Genomic DNA, 26,667 nt, shown 5'->3' with positions numbered 1-26,667 from the left:
TATTAATTTTTTTTTTTTCATTCTGTTAAGAGCGACTGTGATTTTATTTTCACTCAGCCAATCTATGTCAAGACTGAGGTGTAAGTGACGCAGCCTCACAAAAGGTAATATACAGTAAGTACCTCTGAGAGGAAATGCATTAAGAAAAAATATTATACATACCAATAGGCTTTCAAACACACACACACATTAATATTAGATACCTGCATTCTACAGCCCAAAGCTGTAGAGTTGAAGGTTAAGGTACATATTGTACATTTTTATAAGAGGGGACAGTGCTGCATAGATCAAATATTTTCCTTCAAGCCATATTTCCATCAATGTTAAATGTTGTGTACCAGAAAATAAAATCTGGTATTTTAGCTCAACAAGAATACTCTCAATACTACCTCCCACGGCAACCATGCCTACCACATCACACCTTATTAGAGAATAGGTGGGTGCTCCACTTCTGAAATGGCAGTTAAACTTTTATAAGGACGACTGGTGCTGTATTAAATTATATCTATAATGTATTATCAAGCAAAGTAAAGCAATGAATGGTTTACAGTAGATCGGTTTTTACAGATTTTAGGGAGATTATGAACAGATTTAAAAGATGGGAAACTTAAAAAAAGGCTGCAAATGATAGCAAATCGAATACTGCAACAGAATTATTTCAGCTTTTTGGCAAAGGTTCTTGTTATCTGATCTTGAAAGATTGATATTTTAGTGAAAGTGAAGGAAGGGAAGAAGTTTCAAAGCTTGCTCTAGCAATGCTGACTTCATTGAGACATCCCTCTGAGACGCGCCTGGACTGAGTTCACCAGCCAGCTTTCTTTTTTTCATTTTTTTTTATTGGCATCTTTAGAACTGAAACACAAAATATCGCTCTGTATCATAGAAAATATTCCAATGCATTGAAGTTTTGTGCAGTGCTTTAGATAGCTTCACAGGGCCACAGAAAGTACAATATTTAGCTGTAGTTTCTTCCAGATAAGTAATTCCTCCTAAAACTGCAGATTAAGGCAAAGACTTTTTTTTGTTGAATAATTACAGTTCACAAAAGTACCAGTTTCATGCAATGTCGCCAGCTTTTAGAACAATGCATTAACAGTGGCGTTTGAAATACCCACATAATATGAAGCTGCAAGCTGTGTAAATAGCATTTCAATTTAAAATAGGACTGACCTGTCAAACAGCTCTCCTCCTGTGACCAATTCCAACACCAGACTGATCTCAACTGGGGTTTCAAAGATCTCTTTCAGTTTAATCTGTAAAGAAAGCATTTTGTAATGTGATGTTTTGTAACAATTTTAAGTCGCCCAGGATAATAAATAAATAAATAAATAATAAATCGTAAACATTTAAGTCTGACATTCCTTTACAGAAGGCAACAAAGAAATAACCAAAAGTGGAGCTGTGGTTCACAATTCAAAAGGTAACCTTGAATTTATCGGTTAAGCCTAGCAACTCATCTGCTGTTGGCTGACTCACTCTTAACATCATATGCATTATTGTTCAGCATATATTTAAATCAAAACAACATTTAAACAATGATTAAGGAGGGGGCAAAAGAAAACTGTAGTTTTGTAAATGATATAAGGAAATGGCAAGCCTTAAGTATCGTGTAATTTAATTTCACAAAGATTTATTTATTTATTTATTTTCTGTAAAACAAAAAACAAACTGATAATGTTACAGAATACGAAATAATTATTCCCATGTAGGCAATTCACCTTCAGAGTATATATTTGTAGCTGGAATGGTGTGAATATGTCCAGTATCCAATTAAGACATACAGCACAGTACATTAGCACTAATCTTGGACTACCTCGTGTTAAGCTAGGTTAGTAAAACCATGTTTTGCTTTAGCAGTAGGAAAAATCTGAAGTTATTTACAAGCTTTGTTAACCAGGGCTAGAGAGAATGCTTCCACATTTTGGGAGTGGGAATATAAAGTTATTATAAATTATATGGTATTTTCTGTTAAAATATTGCAAATTAAAAAAAAAAAAAAGTATTACATTTAGTTACTTTATTTTAATGTATTTTCTTCCAAGAATGATCTGAAGCAGTGTGTGATTGCAGAAAGTTATACAAATTAAAACATTGTATAAGTAGTGGATTAATATGTTTGAATTAGTTTATAAATTATAAAATGCGGTTATTAGGAAAATACTGTAATGTAATTTGATAGATATAATTAAGACATACAGTACTATATATTAGAACCAATTACCACTATTCTGGACCTCATGTTAATCTGGGTTAGTAGAAACCAGACAACCAGTTATTGCATGGTTTAAAAACATCTAATATGTATTAGTAATATATTTAAATCTACTATTCCTTTCTATGTAAATCTTCAGGCATCATGGTGTAGAGTATTTGTCCATTTGTTTTCTTTTATCCTGTATTGTACATTATCTTGTTATTTCTTCTAAAACTACAAATTGAAGGTGTACCGTACATACATACCTATAAAAAGCTACTTGTATTTACTTACTCTCCTGAGCTTCTCACAAGTAGGAGTGCAGTTATTACTCTGCACTGATGAGCCCCGAAGAGCACGAAACATGTCTGCAGTTACAATTCTGACTTTTAAAACCATGTGAGTTTAGAAGCCTTTTCACGATTTTCATGCAATTTGACTCGCTCTTACAATGGTGAAATTTGCATATCCGGATTATTCATAATTAACTGCTTTTTCTCACCTTCTCGAAAGCTACACACACACATATATATACTGTATATATATGTGTATATATATATATATATATATATATATATATATATATATATATATATATATATATATATACACAGTGCCGAGAAAAAGTTTGTGAACCCCAATGATAATTACGGAAATTCCATAGTTTTACCATGATAGCCTTCTTGAATCAAAACCAATCTTTTCTTAAACATCCAATAGGGTTTATATTAACCAATTCCATGTCTTTTGAAACAAAATGATGTATGAATTAGACAAACAATGAGTAATTAAGATTCAGGGTATGTAAAAAAGTAAGTGAACTCCTGGTTTTATCAGCTCAATTAAGAGGATCATTAGAATCAGGTGTTTAAATAATTAGGTAGATCTTCAGGGGTGAGTTTGGGAGGCCCCACCCTATATAAAGATCAGAAACTTTGTAAGTTTGGTCTTCACCATACAGGTGTGTGGAAACACATCATGCCACGATCAAAAGAAATCTCTGAGGACCTCAGAAAAACAGCTATTGATACTCATCAGTCTAGAAAGGGTTACAAAACCATTTCTAAGGATTTGGGGCTCTACCAATCCACTGTCAGACATGGAGAAAGTTCAAGACCACAGTCACTCTACCCAGGAGCGGTCGTCCTACCAAAATCTCTCCAAGAACAAACCGGAAAATCATCAAGGAAGTCACAAAGAACCCCACAGTAACATCCAAGGATCTGCATGTGAGTGTTCATGACTCAACTATCAGAAAAAGACTGAACAAGAATGGTGTTCATGGAAGGATAGCCAGGAGGAAACCACTGCTCTCTAAAAAGAACATTGCTGCCCGTCTGATGTTTGTCAAAGAGCACATAGATGATCCACAAGACTTCTGGAACAATGTTCTCTGGACAGACGAGTCAAAGGTAGAACTTTTTAGCCTCAATGAGAAACGTTATGTTTGGTGAAAACCAAACACTGCGTTCGAACAGAAGAACCTCATCCCAACCGTCAAGCATGGTGGTGGGAGTGTGATGGTTTGGGGCTGCTTTGCTGCCTCAAGACCTGGACGGCTTGCCATCATTGACACAACCATGAATTCTGCATTGTAAAGAAGATTCTAGAGGAGAATGTCAGGCCATCCGTCTGTGAGCTGAAGCTGAACCGAAAGTGCAGCAAGACAATGATCCTAAACATACAAGCAGATCTACAAAAGAATGGCTGCAGAAGAAGAAATTCTACATTTTAGAATGGCCTAGTCCAGACCTAAACCCCATCCAAATGTTGTGGCAGGACCTGAAGCGAGCTGTCCATGCAAGGAACCCCTCAAACGTCACCAAGTTGAAGCAGTTCTGTAAGGAGGAATGAGCCAATATTCCTCAAAACCAATGTGAGAGACTGACCAACAGTTACAGGAAATGCTTAGTTGAAGTCATTGCTGCTCAAGCTGCTCATTCATGCCAAAGCTGCCCGATTCCAGCCTTGCTGAAGCACCCCTAGATCATCACCGATCCTCCACCACATTTCACAGTGGGTGCGAGACACTGTGGCTTGTAGGCCTCTCCAGGTCTCTGTCTAACCATTAGACGACCAGGTGTTGGGCAAAGCTAAAAATTGGACTCATCTGGGGGTGCTTCAGCAAGGCTGGAATCGGGCAGATTTGTCTTTGTGAAGGACGCATGAATCAAGCCAAGTACAAGGTTGTCCTGGAAGAAAACTTGCTTCCTTCTGCTCTGACAATGTTCCCCAACTCTGAGGATTGGTTTTTCCAGCAGGACAATGCTCCATGCCACACAGCCAGGTCAATCAAAGTGTGGATGGAGGACCACCAGATCAATACCCTGTCATGGCCAGCCCAATCTCCAGACCTGAACCCCATTGAAAACCTCTGGAATGTGATCAAGACGAAGATGGATGGTCACAATCCATCAAACAAAGCCGAGCTGCTTGAATTTTTGCGCCAGGAGTGGCATAAAGTCACCCAACATCAATGTGAAAGACTGGTGGAGAGCATGCCAAGACGCATGAAAGCTGTGCTTGAAAATCAGGGTTATTCCACCAAATATTGATTCTGAACTCTTCCTAAGTTAAAACATTAGTATTGTGTTGTTTAAAAATGAATATGAACTTATTTTCTTTGCATTATTCGAGGTCTGACAACACTGCATCTTTTTTGCTATTTTGACCAGTTGTCATTTTCTGCAAATAAATGCTCTAAATGACAATATTTTTATTTGGAATTTGGGAGAAATGTTGTCAGTAGTTTATAGAATAAAACAAAAATGTTCATTTTACCCAAACACATTCCTATAAATAGTAAAACCAGAGAAACTGATAATTTTGCAGTGGTCTCTTAATTTTTTCCAGCGCTGTATATATATATATATATATATTATTATTATTATTATTTATTTCTTAGCAGACGCCCTTATCCAGGGCGACTTACAATCGCAAGCAAATACAAATACATTCAAGTGTTACAATATAAGTCATACAATATATAGATAGTGTAATATAGCGGGTTGTGAGAGACGGCAGGGAGGGGGTTAAAACCTCCCTGCAAAGAAAAAACTTGTGAGAATGCACCGTTTTGTGTTGCTTTATTGTTTTGTTAATTGTTTAATTGTTTTATTGTTAATTGTCTTCCGCACCTGGGCGTTATTAGAAATTAAGCCCAGGTGCGGGAGTTTAAAAGGAGTGCAAGCAGTCTGCTCGGGGCTGCTGAGTGGAAGGAGGCAGTAGGTGCGCTGTCTCCGGGTAGCCAAATGAAGAGAGAGTAAGTGCTGTTTGTAGCAGTGTGTTTGTGAAGACGGGTAAACAGCTTAGCTGTCCCGCGTTAGTCAGGGTGTTTCCTGAAAGTCGAGTTAGTGCTCCAGAAGAGCTAGGTGTTATTTTGATTTTTGTATTTGTTGTGTTTTTGTTTATTAAAAAAACACCCTGACTAACGCGGGACAGCTAAGCTGTTTACCCGTCTTCACAAACACACTGCTACAAACAGCACTTACTCTCTCTTCATTTGGCTACCCGGAGACAGCGCACCTACTGCCTCCTTCCACTCAGCAGCCCTGAGCAGACTGCTTGCACTCCTTTTAAACTCCCGCACCTGGGCTTAATTTCTAATAACGCCCAGGTGCGGAAGACAATTAACAATAAAACAATAAAGCAACACAAAACGGTGCATTCTCACAAGTTTTTTCTTTGCAGGGAGGTTTTAACCCCCTCCCTGCCGTCTCTCACAACCCGCTATATTACAATAGATAGATAGATAGATAGATAGATATACACACACACAATACTATGTATTGTTGTTTCTGCAGATATTATTATTTATTATGCTTACCTACTAGTCCATATCATTTTATAAGCACTTATAAAAGCTGATTTTGGTTTTAGAAATGCTGGGTTTAGAAACCACTAGGGTGTGCAACTGTAAATTCAGCTTTTTCTGCAAATGTGTACTTACTGTTTTTTTTTAATACCTCATTGTGAGTAAACTTTAAATTAATACAAAATGATATATATACCTGAGACCTGAAAATGAGACAGATAATTAGAGACCGACACACAGATACAGGAACAGACAGAAAACAGTGCAATCTGTTGCAATTCACTTACGATATTAGGATGTGAAAGTCGAAGTAAAACACCAATTTCCGTCCGAACAATCTTCTTGTCAACCTGCAGAATATGAGAAAAGCTGAAGTTAGCGAGATACTCTAAGCTCTAGATGAACTATTTTTATGACAACAAAATCTCTCTCTCTCTTTCTCTCTCTCTCTCTCTCTATATATATATATATATACATATATAATACAGTGTTTAAAGTAATTTGTGCTAAGTACAAAATTGTAATAGATCCATGCCTGTGTTACATAAACAGTCAAGTTGAACCTTACAACCTACAAGTCAAGTCAAGTTGAATCCTACAAACCTGTAGGCCTGACATATAGGCCTAGAACTGTTTCCCCTTTGAAATGTCACGCGTGACGTGGTACAAAAAGGTTGTGTTTTTGGGAGGCATGGTCCATGATCCACATTAAATCACATTTTAGTGGCCTATAAAATGTTTTAAAAATAATAATAATAATAATAATAATAATAATAATAATAATAAACACTACTGCATCCATTTCAGTGATAAAAAAAAAAAAACCTGCAAGATACACTTTAACTCACACTCAAAAACACAAAATTCTACCAAATATCACATCCTTTACCTTTATTATATTAATATAAAGAAAAAAAACTAGTCAAACAAAATACTGTACAGCAGTACCATACATACAACTACGGCTCTCGTTACGCTCGCACAGATTCTTTTTTTAAGCACCCAAACAAAAAAACAACTATCCTTACACAAGATATCTTTGGCAAATCATATTTTTAAAACCTTCTTTTTTTCCCCTTCAACAGTACTAATTTAACTTTAGTAAGGATATAAATCAGTCAAATGTGTTGATTATGTTGATTATAAAGACATTCTTTAATATATTTACAAAATATAGCGATACAAGATTCAGCTGAACCATTCGTCTATTTTTTTTTTAACACCATTTGTTTGCACATCTTTTGGCAAACTGAGTTAATTAACAACAATGAATAACAACCGTCTTTTGTTGTGTGTGACTTCAGTAGACGGCTCGGCTCTCCTTAAACCCAGGCTCTCCTTAACCGCACCGTGAGGGCTTGGTACGGCCCTGGTATTTTTTTCTCGAAAGTCCTATTCATTATGAGTCGAACAAGGTGCTACACATGATGGTAGCGTCTAAGTTGAGCCCAGGGTGATTTTTCTGGTCAGGGTCACTTTTTTTTAGGTTGACCTTTGCCAGGTCAAAAAAAAAAATTAGAGATTAGCATTTCTGAACTCAGTGGGCCCAAAACCCCCCAGGTGAATTTTTCTAGCAAAATCTGAGACGGTCGGACAACAAAATGCCCCTTTTCTGTTTCAGTTAGCGTGGAATGACCCACCTCTAACAAATGACCAATTGCGTAAATTTACCCACAATACTCGTTCTATATAACAGACACAGGATACCGATGGTCGTTAAAAAGTGTCTTAATTGGATCTGGGGGTGGAAACTGCCTTTCTGCTGTGTGCCTCTGCTATCACCCTCCCCTCATGCAATTACTTCATGATACAGCAGCCGAAGAGGGCATGCACTACACAGTCCCATATAAACACATAATACTTTCACAATGTGTGTTCCTACCCTGATCTACTTTTCTCAAGCTGTATAGGTTTCCACCCCATAACCCAATTCCAAATAACCATTTGCTTTTTTTTTATTCTTCATACAGTAAAAAGCCCTGGGCACATAACACACTAAGTGGTTTTGGTTCATTACACACATCTTGTTACACAGAAAAACCACAGCAGTGTAATATGTTTTAAGGCCACAGACTGACTTGGTCTACTTCCACTTGTGATTCACGGGTTTAATCCCTTTTAGAGGGTGATACCAGAAACATCAATAGTAGGTACTAGTTATAGATCTCCTTGTCTTTCATTAGCCTTCAGCTTGGGACACCTAACAGTCGCTGCGGTCAATCAACCAACAGGTAAAGATGGTTACATCAGACATTAGTGCTTAAATAACATATTAATAGATGCTTTGTGAAGTGATCCTTAAAGGAAAATATGATACTGTTTGGTTTTCATTAAGCTGTTTAAACAAATCCGAATTAAAAAGTGGTTAATAATCAAAGGCTCTGAGACAGGTCCCAGAAGAAGCTCCTTCTGATTACTATCCACATGACTTCAACATACTTTCCATTTTAACAAGCCAGGAAATGAAAGCTGGTAAAGCAGGTATACTTCAGAAAGTTTCTCATTACTTGAAAGCAAAGGTTTCCAACATGGAGAAGAGGCACTTCTAGCTCAAATGAATATGGATGTTACATCAAAGGTAACAAGGCAATCATGTAAATGGATGACTGTATAATTATAATACAGCAGCAGTCAAAACTGTTAGAGTTAGATGACTTTAAGTACTCGGTTGTTAAAAATAATGAATAACCGTCATCCACTGGAAAAATCAAAAGGTCAACATTTTTGAAAGAAGCTCAAAAACAGAAATGCTGTGTTACCTGTATTCAGCTTGCCTGCCAGCTCTCTACATAAAGTCTACTGAAGAATCCACTCTAGCTCTAATGCACACTAACAGGGGCAGTTTTGAATAAATTATGAAAATAAAACTGTATAGCATAGTAACTGTGCACCAATAAATGCACTCAATGTGCAAGAGAAAAGACCTTTGCCATTACTCTCTGGCAGTGTCATCCAAAGTACTGCTGAATACCCAAAACAAAAAAATAGACACATCATACACATGGGAGGAGTCATATGCAAAAAAACACTCATTATCATATAATAGACATATCCCCTCAACTCAACACGACACGACCATCATGACCGTAAAAATAGACATAATGAAGCGTTCTTATCATTGAATAAGTTAGTGATCAGCAGATGTGTCAGCTGCACAAAGAGCACAGCGGGTTTTCACTATCTACTGTGCAGAATAAATGATTTTTTTTTTCTATGGGTAAATATCGGGACATGGGATATTTGCTAGGAAATCAAGACTGTCCCAACCATATAGGGACTGTTGGCATGTATGCATTAATGAGAACGTACATCAGTACTGCAGAGATTATTGTGCCTTCATATGTTAAGCCACCTGTACAGTTTGCATTCCACTGTGTTTGGATCATTTAGGCGTTTAACAAAAAAAATATTAAACAGCAGAGAGTTTTCAGGCCATTTCTTTAGCAGCTGCAATTTCATTTGTTTTCGATGCTGCGCTGTCTGCCATTTCACATACACGTGACTATACAGTACTTCAAATAATATAGACCTATATTTAAATTTCCTTTTTTAATTTACAGCTTAGTAAAAAAAAAAAAAAAAAACACAGAACGTATACCACATTACACATAATCACATATTCTATGATCATGTATGGTATAAGGAGATCTGATTCTATGCTTAAAATTGCAATACTTTAAAATGCAACGGTGCAATACACATTCTGACTCCAAGTCTTCAGTGTATATACATTGATAATTTATATATAGACATTTCAATGACTGTTGCTGATTTGTAATTCGGTGTTATTTCCCCCAAAACATCATCACTAAAAACGAGCACACAAATAGGTAGATCGTTGTTAGTTTTGCTCACATCCTTACACCAAAAAAACCAAACAAAACACACACAAACACACACACACACACACGCACACGCACACGCACACACGCACACACTCACAAACAAGCAAAAAGCTATGTATGACATGGTTCAAGTTGCAGCTCCCTGTGTTATGAAACGAGATAACATAATAGTGAACGAAACACAATCTTGAGAAGTGTATCGATTTCTGTTTTCATTTGTGTTTGTGTAATACATTGTCACTACCTTATGTAGTTCTGCTTTTTAACTAGTAAAACGGGTGCTTTCACGAAAGGGATTAGAATGTGTATGCTTTAAAACAGCATAGCTTTTTTTTTTTCCTGAATCAAGTGTCCAGCAGTACACCATAACAAACTGTAAATCCTTTACAACTGTACATTTCAAGAACTGTGAAACTATATAAAGTCTGTCAAATGTAAACATCTAACATTATGTACATCCAGCTGTTTGGTGCTGAGCACTCTCCATTGCCTGACGAAGTTTCTATTTCCTGTTTTGTTTTTTTTCTTTTCAAAGCCACGTTATTTGTACAGGTTTTGTAACAGCGGTTAGCAAACTACAGTTGCGCTGACACACTGCAGACCGAACAACTCATTTGACCGCTATCGTTATTACACTCCAGCCATGGGTAAATCTTAAGCCAGTTTGGCTGAAAATCTTTCTAACTTTCCCTTAACTGACATCGCTTATTTGTGGTGTTGTATCACTAAGGCTGTATTTTTTCATGGTGAGCACGGATTTCACGATTTCCATGAATTAGGACCAATGCCATGTAATAATACTATCCAATTCTCTGTGAAAATCTCAATTTCTGAAAGAATACTATTTTTAGCATTTAAAAATGCATTGATTAAACATTCACTTCACCAGTGGACAACTTGTTATATGAAATCCAGTTGAACTTGCTTACCCTAAATTATGAAACACATGGCATAGAGTTTTTTTTTAAAAGGCTTCAATTACAGGACACAGACAAGCGCTATATTTAACTCTTGTTAACAGGGTTACAGACTTTAGTAAAAATACCCTCAATATTTATTTTTTGCCAAATTACCCTTTGTATTTTTTCATTATGAAAGTTTGTTTTTAAACTGGGTATTTTTATACCATTTCATTTTTACAATGGAAAAGTGACCTATATTTTATTTTTGTTACACTTAGTGTGTGAATCACCCAGAAAACATTGATTTGTGTTTGTTTGAATTAACATTAACATAATAGGCTTTTTGTATTTATTTTTTGTTGTTTTATGAATGAGTATGAAATTGCCTTGGTGTCCTTGGATTGGATTTATATTGTACCTTTCTGCCCTAGAACTGTCTTGGTGCCCCTGAATCTTCACGCCCAACGAAGGCAACATTGCCTTGCTCTTCATGACCTTAACTTCATGCTCTGCAAAGGGTGGCAGTATTTAAATCTGTCACAGTTTAAATCAATAACATTGCCCCAAACTGTCTATATCTCTGTCTAGAAAGTGCTAAATCAATTGGTTGAAATCAACATTCAAACAGCTAATTCATGACAATATTACAGGCAGTGCAGCTCAACCATACACTGCTCATACGTTAACAAGAGTCCAGAGTTCGGCCGCACTGACAGCACTCCCACTTCCTGCATCCTTAGGCACCAAAATAAACATGTGAAGTAAGTATGTGAAATGTACCTGCCCCATACCAAGTAAAATCAGGCTTATGTGATTTTGAAATACCACTACTGCTTAATCTAAGTTAAATAATAAAAGATTTAGGTGGGGGGGGGGCACGTGTCCCTTCTGCCCCATGGGTTAGGCGCCTATGTGTGTGTGTGTGTATATATATATATATATATATATATATATATATATATATATATATATATATATATATATATAATGTCACATTCTGGATATTATCACGTTGAAATGTTCTGGCCAGAATATAATTTGAGTTAATGAAAACAAGTTACTAATAACATGACTCTGGTTATTACTTATCAGGCTCCGATTAATGTTAATCACATTTATCACCCAAGCAACCGACTGTCACCTCACTTGACATCATTTCAAACTGCAAACATGCATATTGACACCTTTTCTATAATGTACGCTACATGCTCACCTTTTTTGACATGCAGCAACGGCTGGCTTGCAGCGTCTGTTCGAGCTGCAGTGTTTCGTTTTGTAAGCAGTTAGGATTCTGCAAGTTCAAAGCCAAGCAAAGGCAGATTGAAAGAAATATGTTAACAACTCAAAATATAGAACGACCAAACCCTAAAGCACCCAGAATGACTACCAACATCACAAATTAGTAAGGACAATTTTAAAAACTATTTAAATCAAATGAGAAGCTACAGTACTTGGGTTACTTGAACTTTGTGTTCCTGACAAATTGCAGCAGCCCAGTTTATAACTGTAGCTCATCTATTCCTCACTCAGACATTCAATTTTTCCTGCCTCCAGCCAGACTGCACAGGCACCGAGACGCCATTTATATGGATTGGTGAAAGAACCGTGCATAATTTACAAGACTATGTTAACAAATCTATCTGCACCCATGAAAGATGCTGATGTGCACCATATTTTGGTCATTAAAATACCATCCACAGCAGATGATAGGGTTGTAATTCAATACAAGTATAAAACAGCTGTCAATTAAGGAAAATAACAGGATAATAAATTTAATTTGGATGAAAGTAGTGCCCGGTTAATGCAATCTGCTGGACTCAGCTCATGGTTTCTGATGGCAGGGTCAGAGAGGCTTGGAAAGGGAACTGTATGAATTAGCAAAAGATGGCAACTCAGCAGTAAGGAAAATCAGGAATATATGTCAAGAGGTAAGTTTCCATATGAACACCAAATTGACTGGCAGCATGCTGAAACACTGGAAAAGTCTACTTTAATTCTCCCCCATAACTGTTTCATACTTCAGTCTTTCACAGGACACCGTACTCTGGAAATGGAGTCGGGTGAAGACACCTTTGTCAACAAAAATGCTGGTTTTCCAAGCATCTCTCAAACAAGGAAAAACCATGCATGGCTTTTTTATTGTACTTTTTAAAATTATTTTAAAAGCAGGTGAAATTTATAGCGGACTAATTTCCACACCCAACCCCACCGTTGTTGTATCCTGATTCGAAACCTGATTGAATGAGACTCAAGGGCACAGTCTGTTGATGTAATTCAGTGGTTTGTTATTTGATTGAAGGACATTATTACTGGTCAGCCTCTGCAACTTCCCATTGTTGTTAGACAAGACTGATAGCGCACAAGAAGATTAAGCCAATTACCAAATAAAAGGGTTTTTTTTGGGAGGGAAACAAAAAAGTGTACTGCATTTAATAAACAAACCAAGTAACCAGCATGTCTGTTTTTGTAATTGACATAAAAACATGATTATTATGTCTTTGAAATCCTGCTGTTGTGACTGTGATTGTGTTATGATTTTAAACCAGAACTTTAGGTGTTGTGCTGAGGATGTGCAGTCAAATCAAGTGTAGCAGGAACACCTTTTGTTTATTTTTCAGATATATAGTGGGAGTTTATGGCATTTTAAAGCTTAGAGGGTGGCTGGCAAGATTTTTTGGTTTTAAAAACTTGCCCTTGATTTCATGCTGTATCTTAAGGACTAGACTTATAATTAGGGCTTCTGATTTTCAGTTTTAACTGATAAAACCCGATAAAACAACCCTGATCCAAAAAAAATGAAATCGGTGGATAGCCAATAAACACCGGAAAACACCAGAAAAACTGTGGAAATGGTTAATCAATTCACTTTGATTTTTCCTTTTTTTAATTAATACAATTATAATAAATACATTTCCCAATGTTGCTGGGCAATGTCCCGCCTTCCTGACTTGTATCTATTATTGATTCGTTCTGAATACTTTAAACCCGTCCTAACTACTGAGTGACAGCACATTCCTACATTTCTATTGGAGACTCCGCTTGCGAGATTTAAAACGAGATTACAATCAGGATGGAGGCTTGTTAGCGGGATTTAAAGCTGTATTACAGTTAAGATACAGAGGATTTAAAACAGAATTCTGGCGAAATGTAAAAAAATGCCTACACACAAAAACCCCAGAAGAATGTGCCCGTGACCATGAGGATTTCGTTGTGGAAGACAGAAAAGGAAAGAAGGTACAACTTAAGTGTGTAACACTAATTTCATACAGTATATCAAAAATGAAAGCCCCGAAAAGAAACAATTTACATAAAACTCGAAAGTAGCTAAAAATAAGCACCGAAAAATCCAATTAATAAAAACCGAAAAACAGAAGCCCTACTTATAATATATAATAATAAAAACAACATAATGGGATGTAGATTGAGGACATCAGCATACTACTCCCCATAGGGTAGTTAATTCTAGCTCATGCAGTAGGAACCGTGAGGCCTAAATGAATACAATAAACCCTCATTAAAAATCTGTTTTAAGAATTCATACACTGCACATATACAGACACACTAAATCAGTTGACATGTACCACAATATAGCAACTAATAAACAGTCATAAAATATAAGACACTATTCTAAAAGGTGTTATATCTGCTGCCAAAAATGCAAAAAGAATCTTGGAACCAGTTGGGGCTATACCTGTCTAATATACTATTATGTGTGTTCTGCGTGATTCTTGATTCATATTTCTGAAGGGGGAAGCATATCAGTGTTGCACCTCAGTTCCAAATGCTTCATTTATGGGCTTCAGTGCTAAAAACCATGATGCTAAGGATCATGGTCTAAGCAGAAACAACAATACACAACACACATAATATCATTAAGCATGTAGTACATTATATATTAGGAAAACGATGATATCATGGATTTGTTTTATAATGTATTTAGCCTTGGGAGCTCCATAACAAATCAGGTTCTTCTTGGACCCAGTTAAACAGCTCGTTAGATGAAGCACGTACCAAACTGTAAATTGCAATAATTTGCATCAGGGTCACGAAGCAGGTCAGCGTCTCAGCTGATCATTAAAAACAGGATTTCTCAACTCCCAGTAGACAGATCTGACCTCTAGGCCACATGGCAATTAAAATTGAAGTAAATTTGATATTTTTTACTCAAAGATTCAATTCATACAAAAGTCCATGACGGGAAAACTAGGGTTCAGTGAAAGACACCATTAAAGAAAATAATGTCAGGAGCGTACTGCTAACACAAACATGGCTGTCATTATTACAAACCTGCACACTTCTGGCCTTGACAAGTTTATCTACATGATTCAGTGTTTCATATAGGAATAAATAAGGAGTAGGTTAAGGGTTAGTTCAAACGACAGTACTTTGTGACCTAAATTCCCCACCAAAGCTGCAAATACAAAATCAGAGCTATCAGTTTAATCAAAAAGTAAAGTGCTGTGACTTACGTTCACGGTCTTCACATGTAAAAATGCAAATTTGAAACTTGACACTTAACGGTTAATCCAAAAAAAAAAAAGTACAGATTATTTTATTTGCACAGCTAGTCGTTTAATAGATTAGCATCTGTACCATTCACATATATTATTTTTATATATATATATATATAGAGCAACCACCAAGAAAAGGTGTTAAAACCAATCCTCGCCCAGGACAACTGGAAGCTGCTAGAGACTGGAAAATGCTGGCAGATGTTGGTCAACGGCTTATTTTTCCACCTGAGATTGCCACCACTAACCTTCGACCAGATATTGTCTTGTGGTCTGGATCAGCACGCCTTGTTCACCTGGTAGAGTTAACAGTGCCATGGGAGGATGCTGTAGATGAGGCGTATGAGAGGAAGAAACTGCGGTATGCTCAATTAGCCACTGAAGCGGAACAGCGAGGATGGAGAGTTCGGGTTTACCCAGTGGAAGTGGGTTGTCGAGGATTTGTGGCACACTCTACAACCCGGTTTCTCAGAGACGTCGGATTCAGTGGCCAAGAGTTGCGTCGCACAGTGAAGAACTTATCTGAAGCAGCAGAGAGGAGCAGCAACTGGCTGTGGTTGAGACGGAAAGATTCTGGCTGGGGACAGGTAAGTAAGCTGGGCTGAGTTGAGTGGGGGACGGAGGGGGGTGATGCTGGGACGCCAGAATCACCGTCGAGCCCTCTTGAGGTGTCGTGGGCTAGTCGACGAAACACTGAGGATGGAAGGTGCCCACTTGAAAACCCCAGAGATGTACCCTACTTAGCTCAATCCAGACGGTTGTCATGCTGATGCGCTGGGGAGGCCGCCCTTTGGTTGATCCCCGGAGCCAGCATCGCAGCCGTTGTGTGTGCTGATGCGCCAGGGAGGCAAAATAAGCTGATCCCTGGAGCCAGCATTACACTTCAGCCATTAACACCAGACAGAAGGATATCTACATCATCATATGGAAGGAAACGTAAATGGATGGAGACACATACGAATCACATTAGTTTACTGTAAAGCTACGTCTTAGTTGGTGCTTATCTTGGCGAGAGCCGAGTTCAAATCAGCATGAAGTTTTAACATCTACTCTCGTGTAATGGAAATCATGAAGATCTGGATACGTCCAGTGACTGCTGTGAATAGTGCAGCTGGCAACAAGGGAAAGACCTTGTGACAGCCTGGAGAGACAGCTGACAGGAGGAAAGAGACCCCATTGGGGCTGGTAAGGGTTAGCTACCCTTGTCGGCAGTATCCAGCTCTGTGTTTACAGGATGCTGGAGACACCCGCCCAAGGCTTCTAAGAAATTAAAGAGAAAAATACCCTTAGAGTCTGCGAGAGCGGGGGCGGAAGATGACTCAACGTTGGACAACACGGTTAACGACTTAGGAACGGAAACGGATATGAGTATGGAGAGTACTTCACAAAAGACTAGTTCAAGATCTGCAGTTAACAAAGACATGGAACTCCAGGTTTGTGTCTGCGGCTGAAGCAAGGCGACAACGGTCAGGGGTTTGAAGATTCATCAAGGGAGAATGAAATGCTTGAGGGAGAAGGGACAAGGGCCTCGCATTGATCAGTACTTCTTACGAAGTCAGTCAAGTCAGTCGAATGAAATCCAGCGACAGGAAGCAAACCACAGTTCGCAGGATATCAGCACCCCTGTCATAGATGTGAGGAGGACTTGCATGGACACAGTTAGTGATGAACCTAATGATCCTTGTGAACCCGGTCAGACAAACCAGCATAAGAGAGAAAAGAACCTCAACGGGCACAAGCCTGGAGTTAAATGGCCAAGAGCTTGTGAGAAAACTGCATGGATACAGTAAACACAGATCTCTGCATTGCACTGGAAAGATTAAGTGGAACAGTTGAAAAGAAGCTAGATAAATTTGGGGACATCATCTACGCATATGGAAGTGAGAGGTTTGGAGTTGAAAAAAGGAAGGAAAAAGTACAAACTATTCCTGGAAAGTCTAGACGGCAGCAGGAGATTGAACGCTTAGTTAGAGAAAGGAGACAGCTGAGGAACCAATGGAGAAGAGCAGAACAAAGTCAGAAGGAGGGACTCAATCTCTTACAAAGGGTCATAAAAGATAAGCTTGCAACATTGCGCAGAGCTGAGCGCCTACGGAAACGCTACAAAAAGAAGGAGCGTGCGAGAGCTAACTTTTATAAAGACCCATTCAAATTTGTAAAGAAGTTATTCACCAGTGAGAAGAATGGCACACTAAAAGCATCTAAGGTTGAGCTGGAGAGATATTTGGAGGAAACACATACAGATTCAAAAAGGCAGGAGCCTATGTCAATTCCGTCAGACATCCCACCTATCAATCCACCAGAATACCAAATGGAGGACTGTGCACCTAAGTGGAAAGAAATAGAGCAAGCTGTGAAAAAAGCAAGGGCTTCATCATCTCCAGGGCCTAATGGAGTTCCGTACAGAGTGTACAAGAGTGCTTCAGGAGTTCTACGAATTCTGTGGAAATTGATGAAAGTGGCATGGGAAAAACAGGTTGTACCAAGAGCATGGCGCCGAGCAGGTGGAGTTTTTATACCTAAAGAAAAAGATTCTACAAGCATCAGTCAGTTTCGTCCCATTTCCCTATTAAACGTAGAAGGCAAGATTTTCTTCAGCATTATTGCTCAGAGATTGTCAGCTTACCTATTAAAGAACTGCTTCATTGACACTTCAATACAAAAAGCGGGCATTCCAGGTTTCCCAGGTTGCTTAGAACACATCAATGTGATCTGGCAACAAATTCAATCAGCTAAAAAGGAGAGGAAGGAGCTCCATGTGACATTCCTGGATTTGGCTAATGCATATGGTTCAGTGCCACATGAACTACTTTGGGCAGCATTTGATTTTTTCAGTGTACCTATGACAATAACAAATTTAGTGAAAGCCTATTTTGGAGATTTGCAATTCAGTTTTTCAACTTCAGAATTCAGCACTACATGGCAATGCCTAGAGGTTGGAATAATGGCAGGATGCACCATTTCTCCACTGGCTTTTACCATGGCAATGGAAGTAATCATTAGGGCATCAAAATGGGTAGTAGGAGAGCGCTTGGCTTCTGGAATGCGACTACCACCAATTCGAGCATACATGGATGACATGACAACCATGACTACAACAGTAGCCTGCACTAATCGATTATTGGGCAAATTAACCAATAACATTGAATGGGCACGAATGCAATTCAAGCCCACTAAATCAAGGAGCATCTCTATAATTAAAGGCAAAGTAGTAGATAAAACATTCTTCATTAATGGTGAGGCAATACCAACAGTGTCTGAGAAGCCAGTGAAGAGTCTTGGGAGATGGTACGATGGGGATCTAAAGGACACAGTTCGTGTGGGAGAAGTTAGACAACAAGCAGTGGAAGGGTTGAAGAGCATAGACAGCTGCGCTCTACCAGGTAAACTAAAACTCTGGTGCTTTCAGTTTGGTCTACTGCCGAGGTTGCTGTGGCCACTGACTGTGTACGAGGTTTCTTTGACAACAGTAGAGAAGCTGGAAGCTTTAATCAGTTCATACATCAGGAAATGGTTGGGATTTCCACGCTGCCTCAGCAGAGTGGGACTTTATGGTAAAGGAATACTGCAGCTACCAGTCTCTGCTCTAACCGAGGAGTTTAAGTGCGCCAAGGTCAGACTGTAAATGACATTAGTAGAGTCACGCGATAAATGCGTAAGGGAGGCAGCACCTGTGTTGAAAACTGGAAGAAAGTGGGCGGCAAAGAAAGCTGTGGAAGATGCAAAGGCTGCCCTTCGAATTGGTGATATCATGCGGCAAGTTCAGCATGAAAGAGGGGGTCTTGGTTTCAGTTCAGCTCCTCCTACATGGCACAAGACAGCCCCAACTCAACGGAGGAAGCTGGTAGTCAACGAGGTGCAAAAGCAGGAGGAGAGGATGAGGTGTATAAAGGCCATTTCCCAGGCCAAACAGGGAGAATGGATGAGATGGGAGAGTGTGGAACAACGCAAGATTGGCTGGCAAGACCTATGGTCAATGGAACAGAGCAGGATCAGTTTCCTCATCAGGTCAACATATGATGTTCTCCCATCACCACAGAACCTAAACCTCTGGGTAGGAGAGGATCCCTCATGTCCTTTGTGTTCATCACCTGCAACATTAAGGCACATTTTGACAGGATGTAAGGTGGCTCTTAGCCAAGGACGGTTTACTTGGCGCCATGACCAGGTGCTGCGATGTTTGGCCTTAGCATTGGAAGACAAGCGTAACATGACCAATAAGTTGTCACCTGTTCCATCAAAACATTACACACAAAAGACAACATTCCTCCGCCCAGGAGAGCAACCACCAAGAAAAGGTGTTAAAACCAATCCTCGCCCAGGACAACTGGAAGCTGCTAGAGACTGGAAAATGCTGGCAGATGTTGGTCAACGGCTTATTTTTCCACCTGAGATTGCCACCACTAACCTTCGACCAGATATTGTCTTGTGGTCTGGATCAGCACGCCTTGTTCACCTGGTAGAGTTAACAGTGCCATGGGAGGATGCTGTAGATGAGGCGTATGAGAGGAAGAAACTGCGGTATGCTCAACTAGCCACTGAAGCGGAACAGCGAGGATGGAGAGTTCGGGTTTACCCAGTGGAAGTGGGTTGTCGAGGATTTGTGGCACACTCTACAACCCGGTTTCTCAGAGACGTCGGATTCAGTGGCCAAGAGTTGCGTCGCACAGTGAAGAACTTATCTGAAGCAGCAGAGAGGAGCAGCAACTGGCTGTGGTTGAGACGGAAAGATTCTGGCTGGGGACAGGTAAGTAAGCTGGGCTGAGTTGAGTGGGGGACAGAGGGGGGTGATGCTGGGACGCCAGAATCACCGTCGAGCCCTCTTGAGGTGTCGTGGGCTAGTCGACAAAACACTGAGGATGGAAGGTGCCCACTGGAAAACCCCAGAGATGTACCCTACTTAGCTCAATCCAGACGGTTGTCATGCTGATGCGCTGGGGAGGCCGCACTTTGGTTGATCCCCGGAGCCAGCATCGCAGCCGTTGTGTGTGCTGATGCGCCAGGGAGGCAAAATAAGCTGATCCCTGGAGCCAGCATTACACTTCAGCCATTAACACCAGACAGAAGGATATCTACATCATCATATGGAAGGAAACGTAAATGGATGGAGACACATACGAATCACATTAGTTTACTGTAAAGCTACGTCTTAGTTGGTGCTTATCTTGGCGAGAGCCGAGTTCAAATCAGCATGAAGTTTTAACATCTACTCTCGTGTAATGGAAATCATTAATTATATATATATATATATACACATACACATGTATATATTATTACACAGCATTTGCTGTCCTGGTAAAACTGAATTGGAAGAAAAAATTATAAAACACCAGTGCAACTTACTGTAGCATACCAGGTGTTGTGTACAGTGATGCACGAATGACCACTACAGCTAAGATGAGATGATACAATATACATTATTGTAATAAGCTTTCCAACTGCTCCACTACAGAACCTGGCTCTTTTGGGCAGTGTTTAAAGCACTTAGGAAGAGTAGGATCTGCCAATACATCAGTTGCCTAAGCCTCTGGTCTGTGGATTGAACCCCTGCGACTGCTAGATTGTTACATTATGTAAAGAGGCAATAATCTTTATGAAGGCACAAGCAGGAAGCATTGTAAATTGATCACACGTTGTACTATTATTGCTTTGTTCTGAACAGTCATCTATGTAAAACAAAGGTAAGGTCCCCCTTACAATGATGTTCATTTTCTTTAACCCCCAGACTAATGGAGTGGGTACAGTACTGTTGGTTTAGTTTATGTATTGAAAATCATACTGGGAGAAATTGGTTGAATAGTGCAGTAAAATTACAAATTAATTAAAATGACCAATTTCTCTATTGCGATTAAAGAGTTAAGTATCGTAGGAAGAATGTAAAACTAGTAGGAAAACAACATTGCGCCCTATTCACTTACAGTCTTCTTCAGCATTTTCACAGCATATGGCCTCTGTGTTCCTTTCTGCCGGCACCGAAACACAACTGAAGTAGCCCCCCTGTGTGAAGAAAATAAAGCAGAGGGTCAGCACACCGGTCTATGATACAATACCGTCTAGTGAAACACAATGCACGGTTTTAATACCATTGGGTATACATGGTTCTTCACAATCAGCAGTGAAACATGTGACAATGTGGCACCTGTTGGTAAATAAACAACTAGCTCAGTAAACAATGTGTTTTTAATCCATTGAATAAACCACTGAACACTTCTCATATGAACAAACATTTTTTAGTGGTGTGGCAGGGTTGAAGCCTGCCCCTGGAAGTTTTGTTTAATTATAAATATGGCTTGGTGTGATTTGGTTTTGTTTGTAACGTTGGGTCAATTGCAACAAACTTGCAGAGTTAGTATGGAGCTGCGTACTAAGTTGCGAACTAGCTAGTATCTCGAGATCATCCCCAGCTGTGTACTAAGTTAGTACCAATTGCATCGAAAAAACAAGCGGAACAAAGTTGGAGACTAGCTGATCCCCAGATTTAGTACAGTACTAAGGATCAAGCATTGTTGTTGTTACAAACAGGAACTGAAGGGGGCTCTGAATCATTCTTTCATTCATTCATTATCAGAACCGCTTCATCCTTTTACAGGGAGCCAGACACGGTGCAAGGCGGGATGGCTCTGAATCAGAACATTTGAAATATTTGTAACAGTAATGTATGTATTTTACGATATCATGAGCTAATAATCATTTTTACAATATTACAAATAGGCCGACATTTATACATAAATATTAATTCATGTCTAACATATATTTATATGTGTGCACGTAATAATTAATTTTTTTTATTTAAGATATATATGTATGGTAAAATACTCCATATCAGGGCACACGGACTGCCTATAAAATACTCAACCAAGTGCAATGCCATGAAATAAACTAGCAAAGCTGGTTTAATTTTGAATTCTGTTTTTGATTACAACATTAGCTTTATACATGATACAGACAGTTGCAGCTCGTGCGGTGCGGCCCAGGCTGTTTTTAAAGGGAGTAAAGGATAACCGTGGTCAACACACATGGGCTGTTTTGACACCGTTCTCACTGGACCACAACAAGTACAAAACAGGGAAGGGGTGGTATTCCAAAAAAGTATCACAGATAATCACTTCTAAAAACACTCTGAGAAGAGTGTCGAGTCCCCTCAAATTAAAGGGAATGAAAAGACTTGCTACCGCCCCCTCAAGAAAAATAAATAAATATGTCTCTCAAATGTGAAACCTACAGGCTCTACATGCATGACTGTAATGCTGCAGACACCTTCCTACATTATTAGTAGTTAGAAATAAATAATAAAGTTAACAGTATTGTAGTCGTAATATAATTTTATTTTACTATTACAATATCCGTACAGGTAGCAGATGCTTCAAATATAGTGAGGACATATATGTGTATATTATATGGACACATTATTATTTCAGCAAAAATAAACTGCCAGTACATTCTGGGACTTTCACATGTCTTCCACTATTCCACTTAGTACGATACTAAAATTCTTAGTCCATAGCAAGAGTTAGACTAAGTTAGTCCCGTACTTAGTATCCTCTAGAGGGCAGCAGCAGTTATTTTTGGGTTTGTTGCAATTGAGACCTTTTTTAGTACGCAGCTGGGGACTAACTTCAGCTGCCAAGTTCGTTGCAATTGGTATTTAACTTGCGTACTAGTTTAGTACGGAGCTGCATACTAACCAAGGGATCATCCCCAGTTAGTACGCTGCTTTCAGTTTGTTGCAATTGACCCAGTATGTTTAATTTGTTTAATTTTGGATATGGCAGGACTGGGAGGTTAAACTCCCCTCCCTGCCTAATTGAAAAGAATGTGCAGCAGGTGGCCAGGTGTCAACTGAAGAATTGACAATCAATTAACCCTGGTCACCTGCCTTGAAAAAGGGCTGGAAAGGCAGTCATTTGTTCTGTGCTGTTCCATGCTATGTGTTGCTTTGTTACCAGAGGAAAAAGACTCAGGACTGCGCTTTTAACCAGGGGGACAGAACCAAACCTGAAGAATGTCTGTGTGTTTAACCAGGGTTCTTTGTAAAGGGATTATGACCGTGCGTTTAACCAGGATATTTGCCACTTTAGGTTAAGGGATTAAGGTAGAGGATTTTAATCCCACACCAGTGTTTATTTAGTTTGTGGCAGTGTCCCGTTCCGGGTGATTGACCTACCTGTATAGCGGGAGTAGCGCACGGCCCAAGCTTGGCCACCTTTTATGTTTTAGTTTTTGTACAGTGTTTAGTTTCGTATTCATGTGCACTTGGGTATATTGTCTCCTGCACTAGGGCTATCATTGTAGGTACCCTAGTGGCAGCCACCAGCAACTGCAACCCCTGTGTGTAATAAATAAAACCCAGACGCCTAAGCGATGTTTAGACTACAAACCCTCTCTCTCGTCTCTCGGCGGATACCCACACAGTAACAGAACGCCCCTGTTTCAAGTGGTAATGATTCCTTTTTTTTAGAAAAAAATAGTAACAATCAAAATTCTATATATTTTTGTATTAAGTTTACATTAGGCATGATGGATCTTTTATCAGATTTATTAATCTAACTTTGGAAATGTGTTTTCTCCGTTATGCAGGTATTATGTGTCTGGGGTAAATTACATATTTATTTCTGAGGCCTTTCATTGCACTGGATAAGCATAAGACAGCCCAGTATGAGAAGTCTTTGTAAATTTTAATACCATTTTTCCAGTGCTTTAAAAAAATAGTACCCTTTCATTTTACTTCTGTACTGCGGACAATCTGTGTAAATGGTGTCAAGGATATCCTTAATACCCCGTCTTGCAATCCCTAATCTTTCTGTTGTCTGCAGTTTCAGAACACAATAGACTTTCTCGTACCTTCGACACTCTTCAAACGTGACCATTTCATATTATTGTGTGGAGCTGTGCACATAATGTGACAATGTGGCTGTAAAATACGTTGGAGGGTTGAGCCAACACAGAATGTACAATTTTGTAAGCGTCGTACCTGCTGGCATGCAACAGCTTTCCACGCAAAGGTACCGAGACGTTCAGCAGTTATAGCTGTATACTCTACATGTATTGCGGTTTGTGAAGTGTGCTCCAGAAAATCTCCTTAGCATTACATGCGGGATGCACCATGTCATGACCAACCCAGTAAAAGGTCCAGTCTATTTAGGCAATAATGGCTTAAGTCTTCTTATCAGAGATAACTGTGAAGAAAGAAGAAAAACAAAAGTGACAGCCTGATACAAGACACCCTGACACAAGTAATATCTGTCTCATCTCCTTTTCCACTTGCATGATGATGTATCCCACTTTCTCGTCTCCTCATATTACTGTCATTGTAATATCGCAACATCACAATCCTGCGTCCTTGTAGTGAAATACAATTTGACAAGTTCATACTGCTTCAAGATATTCTCATGTGCATCACCCACTTTGTGTAACAATCCTCCATTCACGAGCTATTAGGTATGCCCATATCCCCTTCGGTCATGTTTTTTTGTTGAATTTTTTTTGAAATTTGAAAACAGTTTGTGGGGTGGGGTTGTTTATGGGGTTCGAGAAGCCGCCCTGACAAAACTTGGAAAAACCTATATCCATTATAAAACAGATACATGGATAGGAAACTTAACACGGTACACTTATGCCTGCAGTGACTGAAGTGAATATATACAGTAACAATGTTATGACCTTTTCTGTTTAGAACAGATTGAATCCATATTCTAGCAATATATCCCACAGCTGTTGTACTCATACTTAACCATTGATTAACATTTATAACATGATATGGCAGTGCAAAAGGGTGTGAGAGAAGTGAGTGAAAGAGATTTTGGTTGCCAACACTGGCACATGTGTCTAGGCCAGTGGTGCACAACTCGGTCCTGGAGGGCTGGTGTCCCTGCAGGGTTTTATTCCAGCTCCACCCTAAAGTACTTTATTGGACCTTATTAGAAGCTTAATTGGTCCAATTAACTCATTTAGGGTATGCTTAGAACAAAAACCAGGAGGGACACCCGCCCTCCATGACCTGAGTTGTGCACCACTGGTCTAGGCTTTTTAAAAAAAAACAGTGCAGGTGCAATACCATGCACCACCACCGAGCTACTGTACCAACCCTGGTTCAGTATCACTCAGGGTGGTGTTGCTCTTTCAGCAGGGCAGTGACTTACACAAACAGAATTACAGAAATGTGAACAAAAATGCCAAACAAAACAGTATAAAAACACAAAATGCAACCTACAGTAGTTTGGCTGTGCACTGCTCCCCATAAAAAGGGAGGTCCCGCACCAGGAACGCTACTAAAACAAAACAAACTAAATCTATAATCCCAATGTTTTACCCTACTTGATGAAGGGCTCTGCAGCTTCTCAGTTTAACAAAACCTACTAGTCCTACTGCAGCTGGAGAACAAAAGAGCTGGCTCTCAGCTCCTCTTTAATACATGCACCAAGGCTGGAAATCAATTAGAATCTGACCACATTCCATTCTTTCTAGGGATTGTTTTTTTAACTCCAATTTACTATTTTCAGTGAAGCACACTCCTTCTTCACTGTTATTTATCTTGAATAGTAGTCTATTTTATATCTCTCCATTACTTCATCCTATTATGTTCCTGACTCAACCTTTCCTTGTATTGTGTCTGCATGTGCACTCTGGACCACACACAGTCACTGGAGTCTTGCACTGAAATTGATAATTGAGTAAATATAATAATAGCATGTGTTGATTCAGTTAAGACATTTCTAAAGTAAACTTAATGAAAATTAGCATAACAGATTCCCTTGTTTTTTGTTTTTTCTTCCAAAACTGCCTCCCTCACATCGACCCTGCGTTATAGCAAGATCTCTCGATTTGCGGAAAATAATTGTGAAAGCTTATATTATAGTGAAAGTTATTTAATCTCATATCAGTGTTTACAAAGACACTGCACACTCGTTTTTACTAGGCTATAATATAAAGCCTTCTGTTCTTAATTTTATTGCATACATTTTGTCGTGTTGTTTTTTTATTTGTGACTTGTTATTTTGTCATATTTTTAATGTGTTTTTCTTTTTTTAAATGATGCAATCTGTTCGCTTGTTTCTTATTTCAGTCATCTGTGATATCTGTATGGTCTTTATAGTTGTTATTGTAAAAGACCTTTGGGATACTATATTGTATGTAAAAAGGGCACAAGTGTTTGGCTATTGTCAGATTTTTTTTAAGCTTTAGTTTTTATTTGCGACCTTGGTCTTTTTTTTTTTTTTTTTTACAGCTTTTACTTTATAAAGAGCTTTAGGATCCTTATAATGAAAGACGCTACCTAACAAAGATTAAGATGACATTATTATTATTATTATTATTATTATTATTATTATTATTATTATTATTATTATTATTATTATTAATAATAAATAATACACCGATGATCGAAAGCAAGAAGGATGTTCTT

General features: G+C 38.9%; 1 protein-coding gene across 2 annotated transcripts in view; it reads right to left on the bottom strand.

Annotated features, from left to right (window-relative positions):
* The window catches only part of LOC117964180 (calcium/calmodulin-dependent protein kinase type IV-like), a 107,913-nt gene that overhangs the window by 36,391 nt on the left and 44,855 nt on the right, over nucleotides 1-26,667 (bottom strand). The window contains exons 2-5 of one of the 2 annotated variants that reach the window (XM_058991709.1): nucleotides 21,185-21,263; nucleotides 11,969-12,046; nucleotides 6,296-6,358; nucleotides 1,171-1,253 (exon numbers count right to left, since the gene is read on the bottom strand). In XM_058991709.1, coding sequence (XP_058847692.1) covers nucleotides 1,171-1,253; nucleotides 6,296-6,358; nucleotides 11,969-12,046; nucleotides 21,185-21,263 — 303 coding nt within the window. The remainder of the gene's footprint in view (nucleotides 1-1,170; nucleotides 1,254-6,295; nucleotides 6,359-11,968; nucleotides 12,047-21,184; nucleotides 21,264-26,667) is intronic. The other variant, XM_058991713.1, reaches the window with a different exon arrangement.

The sequence above is a fragment of the Acipenser ruthenus genome, chromosome 2, assembly GCF_902713425.1.
Source record: "Acipenser ruthenus chromosome 2, fAciRut3.2 maternal haplotype, whole genome shotgun sequence".
Classification (NCBI taxonomy): Eukaryota; Metazoa; Chordata; class Actinopteri; order Acipenseriformes; family Acipenseridae; genus Acipenser; species Acipenser ruthenus.
Note: the sequence above shows the minus strand (reverse complement) of the source record. Positions and strands in the feature narration are given on the sequence as shown.